Source organism: Papaver somniferum, chromosome 9 (genome assembly GCF_003573695.1).
Source record: "Papaver somniferum cultivar HN1 chromosome 9, ASM357369v1, whole genome shotgun sequence".
NCBI lineage: Eukaryota > Viridiplantae > Streptophyta > Magnoliopsida > Ranunculales > Papaveraceae > Papaver > Papaver somniferum.
This window is the reverse complement of record NC_039366.1, coordinates 23,835,521-23,856,403: the sequence shown is the minus strand read 5'-3', so window position 1 is coordinate 23,856,403 and position 20,883 is coordinate 23,835,521. Positions and strand designations below refer to the sequence as shown.

At 34.5% G+C, this 20,883-nt stretch overlaps 1 protein-coding gene across 3 annotated transcripts; it reads right to left on the bottom strand.

Annotated features, from left to right (window-relative positions):
- Nucleotides 1–13,851: 13,851 nt before the first annotated feature.
- On the bottom strand, nt 13,852–19,866 carry LOC113308343. 3 transcript variants are annotated; one of them, XM_026556816.1, is made up of 6 exons: nt 19,528–19,866; nt 17,184–17,702; nt 16,928–17,080; nt 16,603–16,800; nt 16,028–16,476; nt 13,852–14,697 (listed from the first exon to the last, which is right to left on the bottom strand). In XM_026556816.1, the coding sequence occupies exons 1-6, from the start codon at nt 19,838–19,840 to the stop codon at nt 13,993–13,995; spliced, it is 2,337 nt and encodes a 778-aa protein (XP_026412601.1). In that variant the 5' UTR covers nt 19,841–19,866; the 3' UTR covers nt 13,852–13,992. The 3 variants fall into 3 exon arrangements, with proteins under 3 accessions (XP_026412601.1, XP_026412599.1, XP_026412600.1); XM_026556814.1 differs by having other exon boundaries at nt 19,495–19,849; XM_026556815.1 differs by having other exon boundaries at nt 17,184–17,699; nt 19,495–19,849.
- Between the last annotated feature and the right edge of the window lie 1,017 nt (nt 19,867–20,883).

Sequence of the window (20,883 nt, the reverse complement as noted above, 5' to 3'; positions counted from 1 at the left end):
ATCAGTTTCACGGACTCCTTGTGTGTACGCATACTGATTGTAAGTTAAAACCCTAATCTATAAGTTTGTTTTGATATTAATTTTACCTAGTAATTTTTTTTCTCAAAACAAACACAAGATTTACAAAACCTTGATTCACATCTAAAGGGAAATCACACCGGTGTTTTTTGCAGACAAAATATCGAATCGTATCAATCGTGTTGTTGTATCTTCTAAAGAGAGCCTTGGGTTCTGCCAGAAGATTTACGAGAAGAATTCCTAAAGACAACCTGTGTTGTGCTAGGAGTTTTATTAGTGCTGAAGCAGGTATTACATCTAGTCCGAATAGGTAGTAGGAATTTGGTGTAACAGCTCATAATCAGTGTGTGTTTATTCTGGACTAGGTCCCGGGGTTTTTCTGCATTTGCGGTTTCCTCGTTAACAAAATTTCTGGTGTCTGTGTTATTTCTTTTCCGCATTATATTGTTTATATTTGTAATTGAAATATCACAGGTTTTGCGTAAGTTCAATCAATTGGGAATCCAACCTTTGGTTGTTTATTAAATTGATTGACAATTGGATATTGGTTTTTGATACCGTCCAAGTTATTTCTTATATTCAATCGGGCTCGCAAGTTCCTATTTGTTTGATTGCGGATTGAATTGAGAAATAGAGATATAACTCTTTGATATACTTTTCTTAAGATTGAGTCTGACTGTCTAGTTGATTCTCTTGAAAGTATATTAGAGTAAGTCATCTCAGATTGCCAAACGAATTGTTGGGTGTGGTTGTTGTACCCCCGCATTTTCACATTGTATTATTTATCTTTACAATTAAAATATCATAAGTTGTATGTAAATCAACCAAAGTAGGCACATCCATCGTATTGATTGGATACGACTTTTTGGGTGTGGTTGTTGTACCCCCGCATTTTTTCTTGCTACTACTAGTCTCCTCGTGAACCCTACTGTGTACGCCAACATTCTCATCTACACTACAAGCGGGATTAACGTTCTCAACAAAATCTTCTACATTGTCAGCTGAATTTCCTAGATTGTCTCTAATTCCTACGTTGTCAACTGCAACTCCTACATTATCACTTCTGGGTTTACCTTCATGTGACTTCTCCCCATGGAAACGCCACAATGTATAGGTCAACTTAATACCATTCTTGACCAAATGATAATCAATTTCACCTAGAGACAGAGGTCCTTTACCATTCTTACAATTGTTACAAGGACATGAGAACTTCGTCCTGCCACCAGCATTTTCACGCACAAACTCTATAAATGATCTTACACCTTCTAAGTATTGAACAGAAGTACGCGCACATTTCATCCAGCCTTTATCAACCATTGATACCTAAATGATATCTATGTTAACATTCAGGCAAAGTAATAACTACAACTGTAATAACTAAATGATATTTATGCTCCCATGATCAAGACGTGGTTACGCAGGGGACTTGCACATATGTATTTGCAAGTTTCCCTTAGCATATGATTCAACAAAAATCTATATTCATGTAAAAAATTGAAAATCCAAATCTCAGTTACAATCAACCAAATAAAATAACTTAGTCCTAGTGGTACAGGGTTGCCGAAGCCCTGCAAGTTAGCGACAGAAACATCCCCTCAAAGAAGAGAGAATGAGCTACAAGTAGCTTTTGTAAATCACCACTAGGACTGTTATCATCATGCTCACGGAGTACATAAAACCAGACTTATTTATACACAACTTAACATACAGACTAATATAATCATGCTAATACCACCTTCTATTATAATCAACCAAATAAAATAACTTAGTCCTAGTGGTACAGGGTTGCCGAAGCCCTGCAAGTTAGCGACAGAAACATCCCCTCAAAGAAGAGAGAATAAGCTACAAGTAGCTTTTGCGAATCACCACTAGGACTGTTATCATCATGCTCACAGAGTACATAAAACCAGACTTATTTATACACAACTTAACATACATACTAATATAATCATGCTAATACCAACTTCTATTATAATCAACAAAATAAAATAACTTAGTCCTAGTGGTACAGGGTTGCCGAAGCCCTGCAAGTTAGCGACAGAAACATCCCCTCAAAGAAGAGAGAATGAGCTACAAGTAACTTTTGCGAATAACCACTAAGAATGTTATCACCATGCTCACTGAGAATCAGTCAATATCAAAACAAAACTTCCTAACTTTAGTTCATTTAAACTTAAAAAACTACCTTAACATGAAGTAAAAGTTCAAATCATGATGAGCATATTTATGGAACATACAAACGGGAATTTAGATTACTACCTTAACAGATTCCGTAACCGCTGCTTCTTTTCTGTTTGGCTCTTGCCAAAAGGATCCTCTCCTGGCTCTGCAAATACCAAAGATACAGAACAACATTAGCCAAAAATTTAAAATGTATCGACTTTGAAGCTCTTTTGAAGGTATTGTACATTATTCAACATTGTGAAGTTATAATCATCCATTTATTCTGCAATGATAAACCCAAAGCATATGTCACAACAACACACACTAATGCGAAATCCAGTACTCATCATGTGCTGTAACTAGCATTTTATCCCAACCAAGAAGCTCAAAAATCTCACACTTGAAGTTCATTATGACACTTATTGAAAATTTTTTTCAGATAATAGTAAAACATAGCAACTTAACGAATATAATCGACACGTTTCCTAGCTGTTCCAACTCAACCAAAACTAGAATAAGTCATCTAAGCCCATACAAACTGGAATCTAGAGAGTGCTGGTGCACTCACTTTCATATGAGAGAATCAATTCCTTTCTTCTTAAGCAATTGACTTACTCAAATGAAAGAGAGTGCTCTAGCTCTCATCAAACATTCAGATAGGAACGACACGATTTAGTATGATAAAAACATCAATCCAAATCTTCAAACTTCAAGTCTTCAAAATTGTCCAACTCTCAGTTACAACCAACTGACCTAAAAATTAAACCCAATGAATAAAACAAAGGCATGAAAAGGGATAATATATGGGTTATTATTTCACAAACAACTGCAGTAAAATAATCCCAGGTTAGTGCTTCTACCTGCAGTAAAATAAATGAGAATCATTAAAATCAAAACCTAATTATCAAAACCCTAAAAGAAATATGACCTAATAATCTTGCAGAGGTATCAAAACCCAAAAAGAAATATGACCTAATTATCAATCGTGCAGAGATATCAAAACCTAATTAAAATCAAAACCTAATTATCAAAACCCTAAAAGAAGATAACGTAATTATCAATCTTACCAAATAATTACTGGCGGATCTAGATCGATGGAGGTTAATGACGGGAAATAATGCACAGCAGAGAGTAGTTGAGATGGAGTTAAGAAGAGCTCAGTTAAGAAACTGACATGGAGACGGGAGAAGTAAATGGAGATGGAGTTTTTGGGAGAGAATACTGAAGAGAGAAGAAGATAACATTTCTGTGGTGTAGGTAAAGGGAGAAAAATGTACACGGTTCATTCACACGCTGCTCAGGAGGGTGTTACTGAGTGCTACTCTGCACACGGTTCTTTCACACGATTTTTTTTCCAGTAGTTACTAATCGTAACCCGGGCTGGGCTGTCACTAAACTAGTAAAATTTCGTAACCAAACAGCTGCTGTTACTAAATTTCGTAACTGAAATTTCCGGTTACGAATTCGTTACGGCAACATGTTGGTTACGAATTTTAGTTACGAATCGCAGAATATGGTGTAGTGATTGATTCTTGGATATTGATCTTTGGAGTCGTCCAATTACTCTCACACATAAATCTGGTTCGCGGACTACACTCTGTTAACATTTTTATTGTGAACAAAAGAGATACAAACTCTGAATATTATTCCTTGATTGAAATTCATTAAGTTGAACTCTCAGAATTGTATTTAGGTTTAGTCCATACAGGTTTCCTAAGAAAAAGTTGGTGGTGTATTTTGGTACCCTCGCGTTTTCATTTAATGTACAAAAACTACAAAAAATTGGCAATTGTGCACTTTAGCCTTCCATTCTTCATAATTGGTTGAAGATGAAGTTGAAAGTTCTTTTATACGAAAAACACACTCAACGGCTAATATTTTCAAGTACTATCCGTTGAGCATTCTATGGATTGTACTTTGTACTTCAAAGTATTATTTTTATACTAACAAAAGGTTATAGGTTACATTAGTCGTCGAGGTAGTCACTTAGTACCACCACGACCATTAAGAAGTCATGAAGGACTTACATCAGTTTTATGACGACCATAAACAGTTGGAAGTGTATAATATTTCAAACCCTGTTGACTTATTACTATTTTTTTTGAAACTGCAGAAAAAGACTGAATCTCTAAAGAAAGCAATTGAGACTGAAATTAACATAAGTTTAAGAGTTATCAACCATTCTAAATCCACACATTAAGGGTACAAAACATAATACTCCCTACGTTCCATTTTATATGATGTTTTAGGGTTATTTTTTGTTCCACAATACTTGAAGGTTTTCATATTTTTCCACAAAACTTCCAATAACACCCTAGCATTTTGTCTTGGAACTATAAATTTCTTTTTAAGTGCCCTAATAACAATTAATGTTTGAAGACTTTTTTTCAAGGTATAGGTGGAAAATTTTCATATCTTTTCCATTTTTTAATCCACGTGAAAATTCCAAAAACATCATCTAAAGTGGAACGGAGGGAGTATAAAATGTCTTAGAAACACTCCACAACATAAACAAACATATCAACACACATTTTCATGGATCACCATACTTGTGATATTCTTCCTTCACTTCATCAGGGTTTGCAGCATCATCAACTTGCTCTTCCTTCACTTCTTCCATTTTTTCACCATCATCCGCTTTTGCTTCTGACTGCAACGATAAACCTATGTAGTTACCATCCTCGTTGTAATATGGGTTCGCTCCAGAAAAGTCAGATGCCTTGAAAAAAGTCTTGGATCATAATCGTCTCAATCCTCTTCTTCTTCCTCTGATGATGTGCAACATCCAATATACTTAAGGAGATTGCTAGGACTGTGCATATCACTTAGAAATTCTTCAGGATTATTCTTATCCCATAAAAATAAGTCTCTTATAGGGTCCTTCTCTCCAGTTATATCACAAGGACCTTTTAAAGGAGGATAAACCTTTTCAATTCAGGATAATACCTCTGTTGTATTGGTATAACAAGGGAGATCCACTATATTATCCTCTAGGAACCTAAACAATACACAAGTACAAGCTATGAACACATAAAAGAGTGTTGAACCTCCAACAACCCCTATGTTCTAATTTTTACGACAATACCGACCATAAATTTGACTAAATGGTCGTTATATTATGGTTTTAACGACTACACCAACTAAAAATGTGACTAAATAGTCGGTAGCTTCATATTTCAAAATAATGACGACTAATATCCTAAAATTATTCAGGGAAAACAACGTTTGAATGACATTAAGCTGGCATGTTATAAATTAAAGAAGATGAAGATAAAAATTACTAGCACAGGTCGTCGTCATTCAGGCTTATATATCGTGCCGAACTTAGTTTCTTGGTAACGGTAGCCTTTAATAATATCGAAAGTCGGCAAGATCTTCATCCAAATACTGTGACAACTAACACTAAATATCTAGAATATAAAACAAAGTTTGGCTAAGTTATGTTAGATAAAGAGCGACCGAGATTTGTCTAGGAGGGATAAATCTACGGCCGTGGTTTTTTTAACTAATCATTATAAATACTTTATTAATTTGTGTCCTATTAATTGCTCATGATGAATGATTAATTAATTTTTCATGATAAACGTTCATTTAATGAATCTAATTAATACGTATTTTTATTAATAAATAAGTTTATTAAAAAACTATATATATATTGATCGGTAAAGAATTTGGTGCTGGCGAGTTTCGAACTCAGGTAATTGGTATCATCACCCAATGACTTTACCACTGTACTACAGTGACCCCGGTGGTAGTGAAAGAAGCAGTGGGTGGTGGAAACAATGTCGGATATTTGTGAGTGGTGGAGGTGGTAACATTACTCGTGGTTGAAAAAATAGTGGGCGTAGCTGATTCTTACGTACGGTGGTGGATGTTAGTAAATAGTAGTGGACAACAATAGTTTTGTGTCTTTACAAAATGGGAAACATTTTGTTGTGATAGATGTAGTTGGCTGTTTTTAGCACAACTGGTAAGGACAAAACACAAATATTTTGAAGAGGATACTAAATCATATAAGAAAATATGATCATGATCGGTGGATCACCCAAATGGGATCCCAGCTATTTATAGTACCCGATCGAGTAAGTCACGGTTAGGCTAGATAACACGTGAATTAATTGTAATCGGTTCAGTTTCTGACATCTCTCTTTATTCCCCTTTTTTGTCATGGTTTCTGTTTCTGTCATTATTTTTCCCCTATTTCATGGGATTATTCAAGGCTTCGCGTGAATTAATTGTAATCGATTCATTTTCTCACATCTCTCTTTATTCCCTTTTTTTGTCATGATTTCTATTTTTGTCATTTCTCCCCAACTTTGTGTAATTATGCATGCTTGGTAAATTAACTGTTCATGATAATAAGCAAAGAGACAAGAAAAGAAATGGATCAAGAATTAAATATTATTATAAAGTTTAGGAAAATGAATAAACACAAATCTACAAATCTACGTAAATTGGGAACCAACAATTTATATCAAAGAGAAAAATTAAATTCCAATCCTAACAGATTTTACAAGATTAATCTAATTGATTTTAAAGTAATTTTAGGTATTTTTAGTTTTGTTACAAGTTTGGTGAATGACCTTTGATGATATTTTTTTGAAGTAGTGAACGAAGTAATGTTCTAATGCCCATAGGATTTGCTCTAACGATTAATTGTGTTTGTCCCAAAGGGTTGTATGACTTACATACACAATATTAAAAGATTCGAGGATAAGGACATTTTTATTAACCAACTCCTCAAAACATTTAGGCCTATATCGATCGGTTTGATTCTTCTCAGACAATTACGACATGTATCAATCGATGGATACATTTGAAACACATATCCTTTCCCGTGCCGTTACGACACGGGTTGAGACCTAGTCAAAATTCATTTACTAATATATCAACCATGTCGACCCCAACCTAGAAAATGATAATTTTCGGTCATACTACACAACAAAATATAATAATCATACCACACAACATAATAATGAGTTTGAGTTTAGACATCACTTACAGTCTTCTTCTTGTCGATGATGAGTTCTTTTCAACGTATTCAGGGATTTCATGTTTGAGTTCACTTATTCACTAGATCCAACTTTTCTCTTTCCTTTTTCCATTGAGGTTTTGATATCAGTTTTTCCTTCTGGATTGTTCCTTGATTGGTTTTGATCACCCATTTTTTAAGAAATACAAAGATGACGATTTTGATGGAAGACGAAGGAGTAAAGAAAATTAAGAGTTTTAAGTATTTTTAGAATTTAGTTTTTAGGTTAAACTGATTTAAAGAAATGGTCAAAAAATGGAGTATACTTTTAAGTTTTATTAGTTCAAGGGTAATAAGATAAATTCGCAAAATTTAACCACCTTTTAGCCAGGGAAATATGTCAATTTTAATTTGGATATACCCCCAATTAATTTGTATACCCCAAACCAACCAGTTTTTTTTTTTGCTCATTTTGATTTATTAATATAATAACTAAATCAACAACATAAATGAGAACTAGCTCGCATATCATTAATCTTATGACTATCGTATAGTTGTACAATATAGTCTAAAAGATTAAATATAATGTGAAAAGGTGGGGGTCTAACAACCACACCCAATAATTCGTTTGGCAATCTGTATGGACTAACTCCAATATACTTTCAAGAGAATCAACTAGACAGTCAGACTCAATCTTAAGAAAAGTATATCAAAGAGTTATATCTCAATTTCTCAATTCAATCCGCAATCAAACAAATAGGAATTTGCGAGCCCGATTGAATATAAGAAATAACTTGGACGGTATCAAAAATCAATATCCAAGTATCAATCAATTTAATCAACAACCAAAGGTCGGATTCCCAATTGATTGAACTTACGCACAACCTGTGATATTTCAATTATAAAGATAAACAATATAATGCGGAAAAGAAGGGTTATTTTTTTTTTTGGTACTCAGGTTTTGTCCAAGTTTTGAGTTTGGTCTAACATTTGTCCAACTTGGCGTTTGGTACTTGGAAAAGACGTTGACCCGCGTTGACTCAGTTATATGTTGACTTCTGTTAAGAAATTAATAAATAATTTTATAAAAAAATGGAAAAATAGTAATAATTATAGGAGTTTACTATCACACCCTTCACTTTCCTAATATTTCCATTAGATCCAACGGAGCATACGGTTGTGATCTAAAAGATGAGTCTTTTTATTCTTTTCTTTTCTTCTCTCTTCTTATTCTGCTTCCCACTGATAAAACTCCCATGGATGAAAGATTAAACCCTTCATTAAAATCGTGAACCAATGTATTGAAATTGTTAAGAATCTTAAGATCTTCCATAAAGCTCACATTAATAACTAACAGGGAAGATGTTCATGGGGTAAATAAGAGACGTTGATTTCTGCTTCTGATGTTATTGATGAAAGGAGATGGTGGCGGTTAATTAAGATGTAATTAGAGATATTAAAAGAGGGGTTTTGAATTTGATGTTATGTTCTTGAATAATTGATGGGAATTTATAAGTTTAGGCTTGATTTGAGATCGATTTCATATCTCTGATAGCAACAGTGAAACTAGGGTTTGATTTGGAGGAATTTAGGGCGTGATAAAGCTTATTCCGATGAAATCAAGAGTGAAATATGGAGCTAAAGTGCTTCAATTTGAGGCTTTGTGAAGCAGAATGGTTAGAGATGCTTTTGTAACAATATATCGGTGGAGTTGATTCAAGATATCGACAGTTGTGATAGGGGGAAACATAAAGCAGTGATGGTTGTATGCAGATGCTGGTGTTTGTTTTGATGATGGTGTTTGTTTTGATGATGGTGAAGAACGGAATGGGATCGATCTGTAGTATTTGGGATTGTTTGCTCGATATGGTAATTGAGTATAGATGGAGTTTCTCGACTGAGAAACAAACATAGCAGTAGGGGATTCAGATGGTATAGGTATTTGCTGTTTTGTGATTATGCAGCGAAGGTGCTTGGTTGATCTGGCAAAGGTGTTGTGGTCGGTACTGAATAGAGCTTGGATTTAGCAGTTAGAGATGGTGATTAAATTAGGCTTTTTTCTACTGGGTCCAGATTAAACTCCTTTGGCAGTACCGATATAAGAAATATCTCGTATTTTCTCCCTTTTGGTTTAAAGTGAAGGGTGTAATAGTAAATTCGATCAATTATTAGATTTTATATTACTTTTTAATAAATGTTAATCAGAAGTCAACAATCAACATGAGTCAACGTTATTTCCAAGTACGAAACACCAAGATGGACAAATATTAGACCAAACTCAAAAGCTGGACAAAATCTAAGTCCCAAAAACAAAATAATCCGGAAAAGAAATAACACAGACACAAGAAATTTTGTTAACGAGGAAACCGCAAATACAGAAAAACCCTGGGACCTAGTCCAGAATAAACACACACTGATTAAGCTGTTACACCAATTTCCTACTACCTATTCGGAGTAGATGTAATACCTGCTTCTGCAAATACTCCTAGCACAACACCAATTACTTTAGGAATTCTTCTCGTAAATATTCTAGGAGAACTCAAGGCTCTCTTTAGAAGATACAACAACACGATTGATACGATTCGATTTTCATTTGCACAAAACACCGATTTGATTTCCCTTTAGATGTAAATCAAGGTTTTGGAAATCTTGTGTTTATTTTGATAAAAACAATTACTAGGTAAAAGTAATATCAATACAAACTTGTAGATTAGGGTTTTAACTTACAATCAGTATATGTACACACAAGGAGTCCGTGAACCTGATTTCCGTAAGTGAACTTGGGTGATTCCAAAGATCAATTTGCAAGTTAAGAAAACCCTAATAATTCTACAACAAGAACAACTAGAATAAATCTACAGATATCTTGTTTAAAACTTCTTAAGGATTTTTACAAGATACCTTAATCGAAGTTTTCTTTCTAGCTTCCGATTTCGACTAACAAGTGTTGGTATACGATCGGAAACTGAAATCTATCAAAACCTAGGGTTTATGATCAACAACTCTTGAATGGTTTTATATCAGAAGAGAAAACCTTAGAATAGACAAGAGGTGAAAAACCTAGATTACAAGTTGTATGATCAATCACGAAGATTAAATCCAACTCGGCTTTGTGATCCCCAATACAAAGAATTTTATCTCACTCTTGTTCACGAAGAACAGAAGACATAGAAAACAACCTTATGAGCTTACACCAATTTTCCAAAGGGATGAAAAACGTGTAGCACTCACGAACCCTTATTTATAGTGAAACATAGCTTGAAAACTAAGCAAAGTTATTTTTCTTTTTTAAGACTCTCCTAATTTTGGGAGTCTTTCCTAAGTTACAACTCTTTCCAAAATAATTAAATAAATAATTAATTAGAAAATATTGTATTTATGTGGATAAATCACATTTTAACTTAGGCAGGAATTTAAAGTTATCACAAACACTTTAATATGGTAATCAAATATGTTTGGATTAATAGCCATCTTGCCTAGATAAGGAAACATCACCAACTTGACCAAAAATTCCTTTTAGTCACGTAATTGGGCCCAAGTCCGTGAACCGTTACATGCAGTCCATGGATTGTTTCCTACTAACGAACTGTAACAGTTACAACACTTATAATTGTTACTTTAATAAATCACTCACAACTTCATCGTTATAACTCGTAATCAAGTGATTCTTGGCTCGTTGAATTCGTAAGCTCATTCACTATAAAATGAGAACTTTTCCAGGGATAAAGGTTATTGTCACAAAATTGGTGGCTCAAATAACCTCAAGTATATATACAAAAATGTACATTAACCGTCATAGGAATTGTTCCATAGAGTGAGCATTTGTTTTTATAGATTAGAAAGGTAGAATTGAACAAGAATTCAAATAAAATGAATCACCACATACCTTTGTTGATGAAGTCCTTATTGATGTCTTCTTGTAATCTTCAGTCTTCATCCTTTAAGGATAGCTTAGATTCAACTTCTTAGACCTAATCTAGTCCGAAATTATCTTTAGTATGCTAAATCAAGAATGCATTTTGGCAACTAAAATTGACAACTAACTTGACATACCAACGCTAGTGGGTTCAACCGAGCAATGCTCTAACATAATGCATCCTTGGAAATTCAAGAAAGGCTTTCTTCAAATGGAGGAATCAAGATAATATAGAGAATGAGAAACATAAGGAGAACACTGATCTTTAATTACTACACCTAATAAATAACAAAGATATAAAAGTACATACATATAATAACCATTAAAAATGAACCCAGTATCCTCTCTTCTTAAACTTAACTCTAACCATAAGATTTCCATCACCCTCCACTCCCACCCCCTACTAGTTACAAACTAAAAGAACAAAGCCAATGACCAATTGTGCCTGAGCCGTCCAAGCAAGTTCATGGACACATGATCGATTCTACATGACAGATGTTTTACAACTTAGTTTGTAAAATGTTCCTTTTCGTAATTGGTAAGAATTTGGTGCTGACGAGTTTCGAACTCAGGTCATTGGTATCACCATTGTACTACGGTGACATCGACATCAACTAGTTTATGAAAAATTAGACAATTAAACTCAATTATTTTACGATTCAGGAGATGAAAGAAAAGAAATAATAATGCGTAAAACTTAGAGTAGTTGTATATGCTACAAGAGGGACTTGCGGGGGTAACTAAGAATGGTACAAACGGGATGGAAGGAGTCCTGTATAGGCAAACAAGGTCTGGTTGACAATTAGTTCAGCCACACCAATCCTTCAGAAAGCGATATGCACGAAATATAATAGAATGACGACTCAAACCGGTGCATATCGTATGTGCCCAATATAGGCTACGCCGACCTGGTACAACTAAAAATTTGGTGTAAAGGAAGTGTAATAATAATTGTATAAAACAACTAGTATGAGAGTGGATTTCCATAATTACATAATATTTGCACACTTTGCTAAGTGTCTTCGTCATAACTTCTGCATTAGAAAATCCCTATTTTGACCAATAAGAAGTAAGGGTTTCATCATCGTTTAACGTGAGAACTTTATTTGTCAAGGCTTTTAAGGGGTAGATTGTTCCATAAGGTATAGTGTGTGCCCAATCATCGTTATCATGATCATTTCCTGTAGCCACCTATTTTCAAAAGATTGTAGAATCATGACCATTTTCAAAAAATCATTCCCGCTGATGTATCTGAAGAGAGCATTCAACGGAAACGACGCCGTTACGACTCATATAATCTTCTAATTGGCATATGCGAGCCATCAAAAATGAAATCGTTAGATAACAAAATACATATTCCATAATCATATGTACATCCTAAAATCGTTTTAAAGAAAACCATGATTTATTTGATAATACTAGTAGTTAATGACTGTAACCAAATATTCAATTAGAAAGATTTGAACAAAAATTATATCAAATCCGATAAATTCAGATCACAATCGAAAGAAATCAGGAAATTTGTATATTAGGAAGAGAACAACGAGAGAAAACGATTATGAGGATAGATATTGTGATTGATTATAACAAAGGGGATAATTTTCATTTGAACGACAAAACTCAAAGTTAGTTTTATTTTAAACCCCAAATCTAATTTGATGGAAAACCATTAGAAATTGATCGGTGGAAAAGACATATGGATGAAGAAAAAGATAAGGATTGTACCAAATCATATTCTATTTTAAAAAATTATTTTTGAAATATGGTTGTAAGAGCAATTCCCATGGGATGAACAAACTCATAGTTTGTTCATTTTGCTCCCACTATGGAATGAACAAACCAAGAAAATGGATGTTCAAATGAACAGATCTGTTCATTTGAACATCGAGTCGCAACAACAGACGCGCGTCTATTGTAATGGCGCGCGCTATCCCTAATAACGCTGGCGTCAACAACAATGACACCCACGTTGGAAGAAGAAACGCCCAGTGCTTTTCTCTCTCAAAAACCCGTTTAAGATATTTAGGGTTTATTTTTATTAGTTAAATATTTCGTGGGACCCAACTCTTAATAATTTATATAAATAAAATCACTAGTGGGACCCAACTCTTATTAGTTTATATTAATAAAATCATTAGTGGAGCACAATTTGTTCATTTTGCTTTGTTTCCTATAATGGAGAATTCAATTTGTTCATCCACGTGGATGAACAAATGTTTGAGTTTGTTCATTCCCATAGGAATTGCTCTAATTAACCAAAATGTGTGTTGTATTTAGCCATACCTAATAAATTATTTGATTTTAGCTATAAAGAGAACAAATAAAAAATGAAAATCCAACCAACAACCGAAAAAGAGCAATATGTAATTATGTATTACTCCCTCTGTCCTAAAATTTCTGTCCTCTATTCTATTTTCCTTTGTACTAAAATACTGGCCAACTTCTGTTTATTGTCATATTTTTCACTCATAAAATTGTTTTTAAATATAACAAATCAAAAATCTTAAATGATATCTTGCTCAATAAGAAACAAATCTACAAAATCAATCCAGAAATATTTTTATTTTTATCTTCTATTTAAACGTATTAAATTATATCTTCTTAAATAAGAAACAAATTTACTAAATCAATCCATAAGTACTTTTATTTTTATCTTCTATTTAATCATTTCTATAAATAATAAAATTCTCAAATAAGTAATTTTCTTACATGCTCTATATACTCCTTTCAATTATAGAATTAACATAGCATTTAATAGAGATAGTTTTGTACACTCCTCCGATCTCCTTAATATCTTAATTTAGTCAAAGGGGACTAATAATTTAAGACGGAAGGAGTAATAAACAACAACAATAAGTAAAATACGCAATTTTAGGAAAAACAAATAAACTAATATTCAGGGCGAACACACCCTTTCAATTCGTTATTGACGGAACGATGTGATGAATTTTTTAACTCGGCTTAGTATACTTTCTTTCTTCTTGTTGTTTTTCTTCTCAAATCTAGGATCCATATATCTATGGTTTCCAAGGACGCCGCCCCAGTATGTAGAACGAACCATTTCGTAAAACAATGGCAATTGCAGCCATGCAAACAAAGCCGCAGGAGCACAACCAAACAACGTTATGGGAATTAGACCCTGGGGATATTTGTCTTCAACCACGATGAAGAGTGAGGCACAAAAAGCTACTAATATTGCAGCCATAGATATGAATAAAGTTGCAAGACCAATAATTAACTTTCGCGGTAGGGACTTGAGGAAATCTGTTTCTGCATATCTTGAAGTGTATATAGCTAAGAACATGAGTACTGATGTTACGGAAGAGGTTAAAGCTAAGGCGTCTGCTACAACAAACACTGTAAATGAGGCTTGTCCCAAGAACACCGGGGTACCGTTCTTAGTGCTGTTACTGTCACTAATATTGCCTCCAGGTACGGTAAAGGCAGCTGCAAATGCTACAGTCGCGATGAGGGCCGTAACTATCATGCACGATCCAGAGGTATCTTTCATCCAATCTTCACCTTCTTTGACCAATTTTTTGTGTTCTTCGGTGAAGAGAAAATGAGCTGTTTCCCCTTTTTTGTTTCTCTTAAATTTATCATTTTCTGACATAATGCTTTCTACTCCCTGAATGATATGATAATACTAGATTATCAAAGTGCTTCATGATAAGTCCAAAACAAACATCACTTAAAATTGCAACTATGTGGTGTAATGAAAAGTATAACACTGCTGTAGCCTACAGGATACCAAATTGTTTGGGGTTAATAAATCCATGTAAAAAAAAAAACAACCTTAACCACTAGAATTACTGGTTCGGGAACCGCCAAGTAAATTGCCATCCCTATTACAACGATGGGAAAATTATGCAAGTGTCATGTTTTCATGTCTAATACATTACGTTTGAAAATTATGCAAGTGACATGTTTTCTGAGAATTTTATCATATTAGGAAGATGACAAAATTCAGTTTCCGATATGTGTATCACCAACAGCGAATGTTAGGCGACCACTTCAGTTTTATTTTTTTCATGAAAATCAAAGACTAGGATAGCAGAGAGCTTAGGTATAGATTATGACACTCAGTAGATAAAACATGTAAGGAAGTCTAATGCATTTGGGTAATTAAAGGAAGTGTTGAATATATTGGGAATTTAATAAATACCCTTTATTTTTAGGATTCTTCACAAATATTTCTACGGGGTATTTTTAAGGTTTTAGGGTCTAATTTTTGGCACATCTAACATTATATTATGTCAATTTTTCCAAGTTGACGTTCTTATGAGTCGTTAACATATTAGTAATTCAGTTTCGTTATCCGAAAAAGCATTAGTTCTGTGTTATTATCCACTTAAAATACACCATATCTACGATATTTTTACAAAGAAAGAAAAAGTGAAGGATATTTAAATAGGTTCCCCTATTATATATAGATCAGCGAGTGAGTTTAAGATGAATTCAAACTTTGTTTTGAAATGAGTTATGGGCTTGGGATAACCCAAACGTTAGTCGTATATTCTCTCTGCCCAAATTATATAAGCAGAGAAACCAAATCTGTTAGATTAAAAAATTTATACGAGTTTTATAAATATCTCCCTTCTTAATTGTTTTATCCTTTGCTTTTGATGAAAACTAGTAATATTAAAGTAAATTCAGAATAGAGGAAATAAAACTATCCTATATAGATGGACAACTAAACACTAGTTCTCCGCTAAAAGAATAGAGGGAGTAGTGAAAAACTCTAATTGTAATAGTATTAGTTCCTGAAACTCTAATTGTTTGTGGGATTGAAGTAAAATCGCTGTGGGATGATTACCAACGCCTTGTGCTCCAAACTCACTATCGGGTATTTTTTTCCTTTCTTTCTTTCTTTCTTCTCCTAGCTATTAATATAACCTCCGGGCTTAAACTCTTCCATAAAAAGTTTATAAGATGGAAAAGGAAATTGTGACCTTTACCTTAAACCAGTGCAATTCCCGTTGCATCTGAATAGCTACACCTGGGATGGAATTGAGTTGAGAGGGACGTGCTAACTTGGCAGCGTGATGCAAGATTGTGTTCCCGTCATTATCTGTTTTAGATACCAGATCGTTTTTGTCGTTAGTGCTTTCACATATGAGATTCACTATCAGTTCATTCCGTTCCGCAACAGCCATTTCTAAGACGTTGTGTTCTGGTAACCTATAGTAAGTCAAGAAGAAATTGAACTGTTCTAGACTCTCCACCATGAATTCTGTGATTCCATGCTTTATAGCAGTCTTCATGATATTAGGGTTATCTTTCAGAAAATCAAGTATCTCCGACCTGTTGCGTGTTACTTTAAGGATTTTCACGAGCATTTGTTTAAGCAGTGCTGTAGTTTGTTGATGCATCAATTTTTGGTTTTGCAGATTCTTGATAGGAAGCGCTGAGATAAGAATCAAACCAAGCCGCATTAAAAATAGAAGTCATGATATATGGCGTTGTTAAATATGCATGGCACATCAATCGAAACTTAAATTAAAACCGAGCTACTCTCTCAAGGAATAAATACCTCGTGTTAACCAAGGCTTGAGACACGATGAAAACAAATTAGTTACTATTCGTGTAACTTTTCTCTGTGATGAACTAATTAACCCTTCAACTGCTTTGGTGCCTCCTGAGTTTTCTGAAAGGGTCTCTTCGTCCCATTCGCTCTCTTCGTCCCATTCGTTTTCCGTGTCATCGTTGCCTACATGATCCACTTGGATAACTGCACCGCATATAGTATTCGCATTTAGATATGTTCTGATGATTTTTTTCCTAATAAAGTAATACACTTTCCTAAGAAAATATCATTTCAAATGTACAACATATGGTTAGGGCAATTGCTAACAAACTTGAATACATGCAGTTCTGCCACCATGTCAGCTTAGCTCCGCTCCGAAATGTGAAAGGCCTTTGAGCCAATAACTCTAATGCACACATACCGTGTACTAATGATTTCTCCATAACTAATTTTGGAAACCGTTCCACAAGAGAGAGTGCCATACCTGCAGTTTATAATGGTTAGGGTGGTTAGTATAGGTATTGTATATTAGTATCTGATATGGAAAACCACTTAAAAAGTATTAAAGCAAATTTTTGTTTCCCTACCGTAGAAATTGGCATCAATCGCAGTGCATAATAACCTAGCACCATCATGGCCCACGAACGGACTTGGGTCTATATCTTGGGTTACAGAGTAAAGATACTCAACTATCTCTTTCTGACCGATTGTAAGATAATGCAAAGCATATTCGAGTGGTACCAGTCCTTCCTTATTACGTATCTGAGTCAACGTAGGATTTTTATTTACCATCAGTTTAGCAGCTTCAGTTCGCCCATAGTAAAAGCCAGCAGTATGAAGTGCTGTGTCCCCACACTCGGTTGATCTATATGCAACCGCGGTTGGTGTCATGCGTTTCACAACTTCCTCCACGAAAGTCATACTTGCATTATAACCTACAGCTAAATGCAGCATTGTAGATGAGATATTTGTGAGCCCTCGATTAATAGCTTCAGGATCCGCCTCGTAAATCCTTTTTGCTGCTTCCCAGTTGTTTTTCGTCACTGCATCCACGAGTTCGTAACAGGTGCCATCCTCAATGAATATTGCCACTCCATCATCCTCTTCTTGATAACACGACAGGAAAAACACATGGATTAATTAGATCGAGCGAAGTGAGAAAGGTCTCTATGTATAGTGACTTTGTATCAATGTAAAGCATGACTTTTTTTTCCAAACTTTTGGTGGTTATTTTTCACAAAATTATCCCTATTTTTTGGTACAATTACTTATGTATCCTATTTTTCTATGGGTATAATTGGTACCCAAACTTTAATATAACATATCTAAAAATCCAGTGTCTTGAAATTTTACAAATTTTATCTCGTTAGAAAGGTTTTAAAGAAATCTACGTTGCAACTAATAAAACGATGTACTCCCTCCGTTTCAAGAAAAGTGATACTTTCGCTTTAGGCACAATTTTCGAAAATTGAATGCATAGCCATTTTGCCAACTAATTTTCTATTTTAGAAAAAATGATACTTTCAACTCGAGTCAGAAGAAACGATATTTTCACATTGTGTCGGGAAAAACGATACTTTCGCGCCGTGTCAGGAAAAATAATATTTTTGTGCCGATTTCTTCGGGCGAACGTCCCACCATGGCAGCGGTCATTTGGTTAATGATTATCACGGCGAACTCGCTTAAAACTTGATCAAATTTTCTATGTTACGCCAGATTGAAGGAAGTTAAGAGTACATATATATCTTATCTCTATTGTTAGAACGGATCAAAAGAAATTATTGATGCTGTAAAACAACTGTTCGGTTGGTTGGTCAAAGAAAATAATATGGCATGACTCAATGTAGTCGATTTCAGCCGAGACCCGACGAAATTTACAGTTTCCCTGCAATAGTGAACGAATTTTATGATTTCGCCCAGACTAGATTTTCGGTTGACTCGGCCGAGATAAATCCGAGATTTGAACGGAAATCCCGGTATGAATATTTTACGAAAAATCAATGTAAAAAAAGAGTCAAATTGATAAAAGTAATTCATACGTGGATTTCATTCACAAACAAGAATTAAAAGTTAGTGATTGATTGATCGAAGAAGAGGATTTGTTGTTCTAATCTTATCCGTGAAATCAATATAGAGAAGAATAAGCATACATCTCTTTAAAGAAACTAATCAAAGAAAATACTCCCTCCGTTTCATAATAATAGGGAGATTTATGTGTAAATTGAAACGAAGATAGTACCATTTTGTTTTTGGCGGTGAATCTGGTGATGAGATTTAAGCGCCTATAAGACATATAAGACGATACAATGGTGTTAATCGGGTTGGAGATGGAGAGCTTGAACGGACCGAAAAAATTATTTTTCGTCTAACACTCACCCGTGGGTGGAGATGTAGAGCCACAAGATCCTTTTTTGAGGACTCGTTTGGACGGAGATTCCAAGACTAAGTGATATGGTATACCAGAAAACAATTTTAGTGGTATGGTATAACCCGTGCAGTATACTTGGTATATATTTTTCTCGGTCGATGTATACTTATTTTAAATGAGTTATGGTTAATAAATCTACGGTTTGTATTTAAGAAAAGCCATATTTTATTTTCTTGATCTATGTATATGTATGTTAAAGGAATAAAATTCGACACAAGCACCGGAAAACACCCAGAATTCCCCTGAGAGCCGAAATATGAGTTTGACTATATTGATATGACTAATAGTTACTAGAAAATTGTGTATGATCAGCTAACTCTAACATACTCTAATAAAATTGTGTATGGTCAGCTAACTCTAACATACTCTGATAGAATTGTGCGTTTTCTGCGTTGAAAATAAAATAAATCAGCTAACTCTAACATGCTTTAGAAACACCATCTCAGAAAGAAAAAAGAAGAAGATAATACCTGCTATGTAATCAAACAAAAGGGTATGGTTACCTTCTTCTTTTTCTTCTTCGAAGTATTCATCCCCTGCAGTATCACTGATGCTTCTTCTTACTATCTCTGACACTTGGGGTTGAGTGTTTTCTTGAAATTCTAAATGTTTAGTTTGGGATTCTAATAGTTTAGAAAATTGAGACTCTAAAACTCTAGTTAGGGATTCAACTAGTTTCGCCTGTGATTCAATGAGCACGTTCGAAAGTAGGCCTTCAAGCCTATTAAACATCAGCTCTTGAGATTCCAGAAGCAGCTTACCTATATCTTTCTGAGACGGAGCATCACTGGCATCACCTAATTGTTTAGCGGACATGGTGCTGGATGTGATTTTTAAGAGAGAGAGAGAGCAGAGAGGTGTATGGCAACTGTTACGGGCATCCATCCAATTATATACCCCCGCAACACCCAGGGAATTCTGAATGTTGAACCAGCTAGATATTAGTATTTTATGATCTAAATATAAAATTTCTCAAGTCAAACTTTCGAAAGATTTGTATGTTGGGCAGTCCAGCTAACGTGGATACGCTCATTAATATGCTTAATAATTGGTCGTGTGTGATATGCAGGAGAAATGGCGAACGTATGATTCTTATATTTCTTATCTTAGAATTCGGGCAATAAACTGTGCTTACTTCTGTGGGACTTGATGAAAATACAAGTGAAAAAGACCGATATTCCAGTGCCAGACATTTTGTTACTTCTGTATTTGTCTCAAATGAATTAGACAAAGGATTACGAACATATTCAATCATGCCAATATAAGATATGTGAAATAAATTGTTCATTTGTACCGTCACTTGATATAACATTATACAGATTTCTTAACGAGAGTCGGAGAGGGAAAATTTTTTGACCGCTCACATGGCCATTTGCCCCACCCAAATCTATTTGTATGGGTATCCGTCCCGTTTGGGTAAGATTTCCCCTTATAAATGGGGAGGGGTTGGGTATGGATATGGATATGGGTAATACCCGAAATCTAAGTTACGGGAATGGGGTGGGACGAGGTTAAAGGTCCCGTCGCATACCCGCCACGTACTTTTCATATTATAATGGTTTAAACTTTTATGCAAGAATTTGTATCGAATTTTCATACTTCCACCACTTAGTCGAGTTTCCTTTCATTTATTATACTCTTGATCATTCTTGTACATTCATCATTTTGGCTCTTTCGTTGTGATCAGATGCATCCTCTAAATGTTAAAATAGAGAAAATGAAGTAGATGATGAAATAGTTAACGTGGACGAAGATAAAAAGCAAAAGGAAAAAGTAGAAAAACTACTCCCTCCGTTACTTTTTAATAGGCCAGTTTCTTTTTTTGAGAAAATTAAGGAAATTAAGAGAACTAAATATTG

Bases quoted from the DNA above. Each gene is read 5' to 3' on its own strand.
- LOC113308343 (XM_026556814.1), bottom strand. From the start codon at position 19,840: ATGTCCGCTAAACAATTAGGTGATGCCAGTGATGCTCCGTCTCAGAAA. The intron at 16,477-16,602 runs GTATTTATTCCT...TTCTTATCTCAG, and splicing joins CAAGCCTTGGTTAACACGAG to CGCTTCCTATCAAGAATCTG. The intron at 14,698-16,027 runs GTAAAGGTCACA...CATATCATTCAG, and splicing joins GGGAATTGCACTGGTTTAAG to GGAGTAGAAAGCATTATGTC.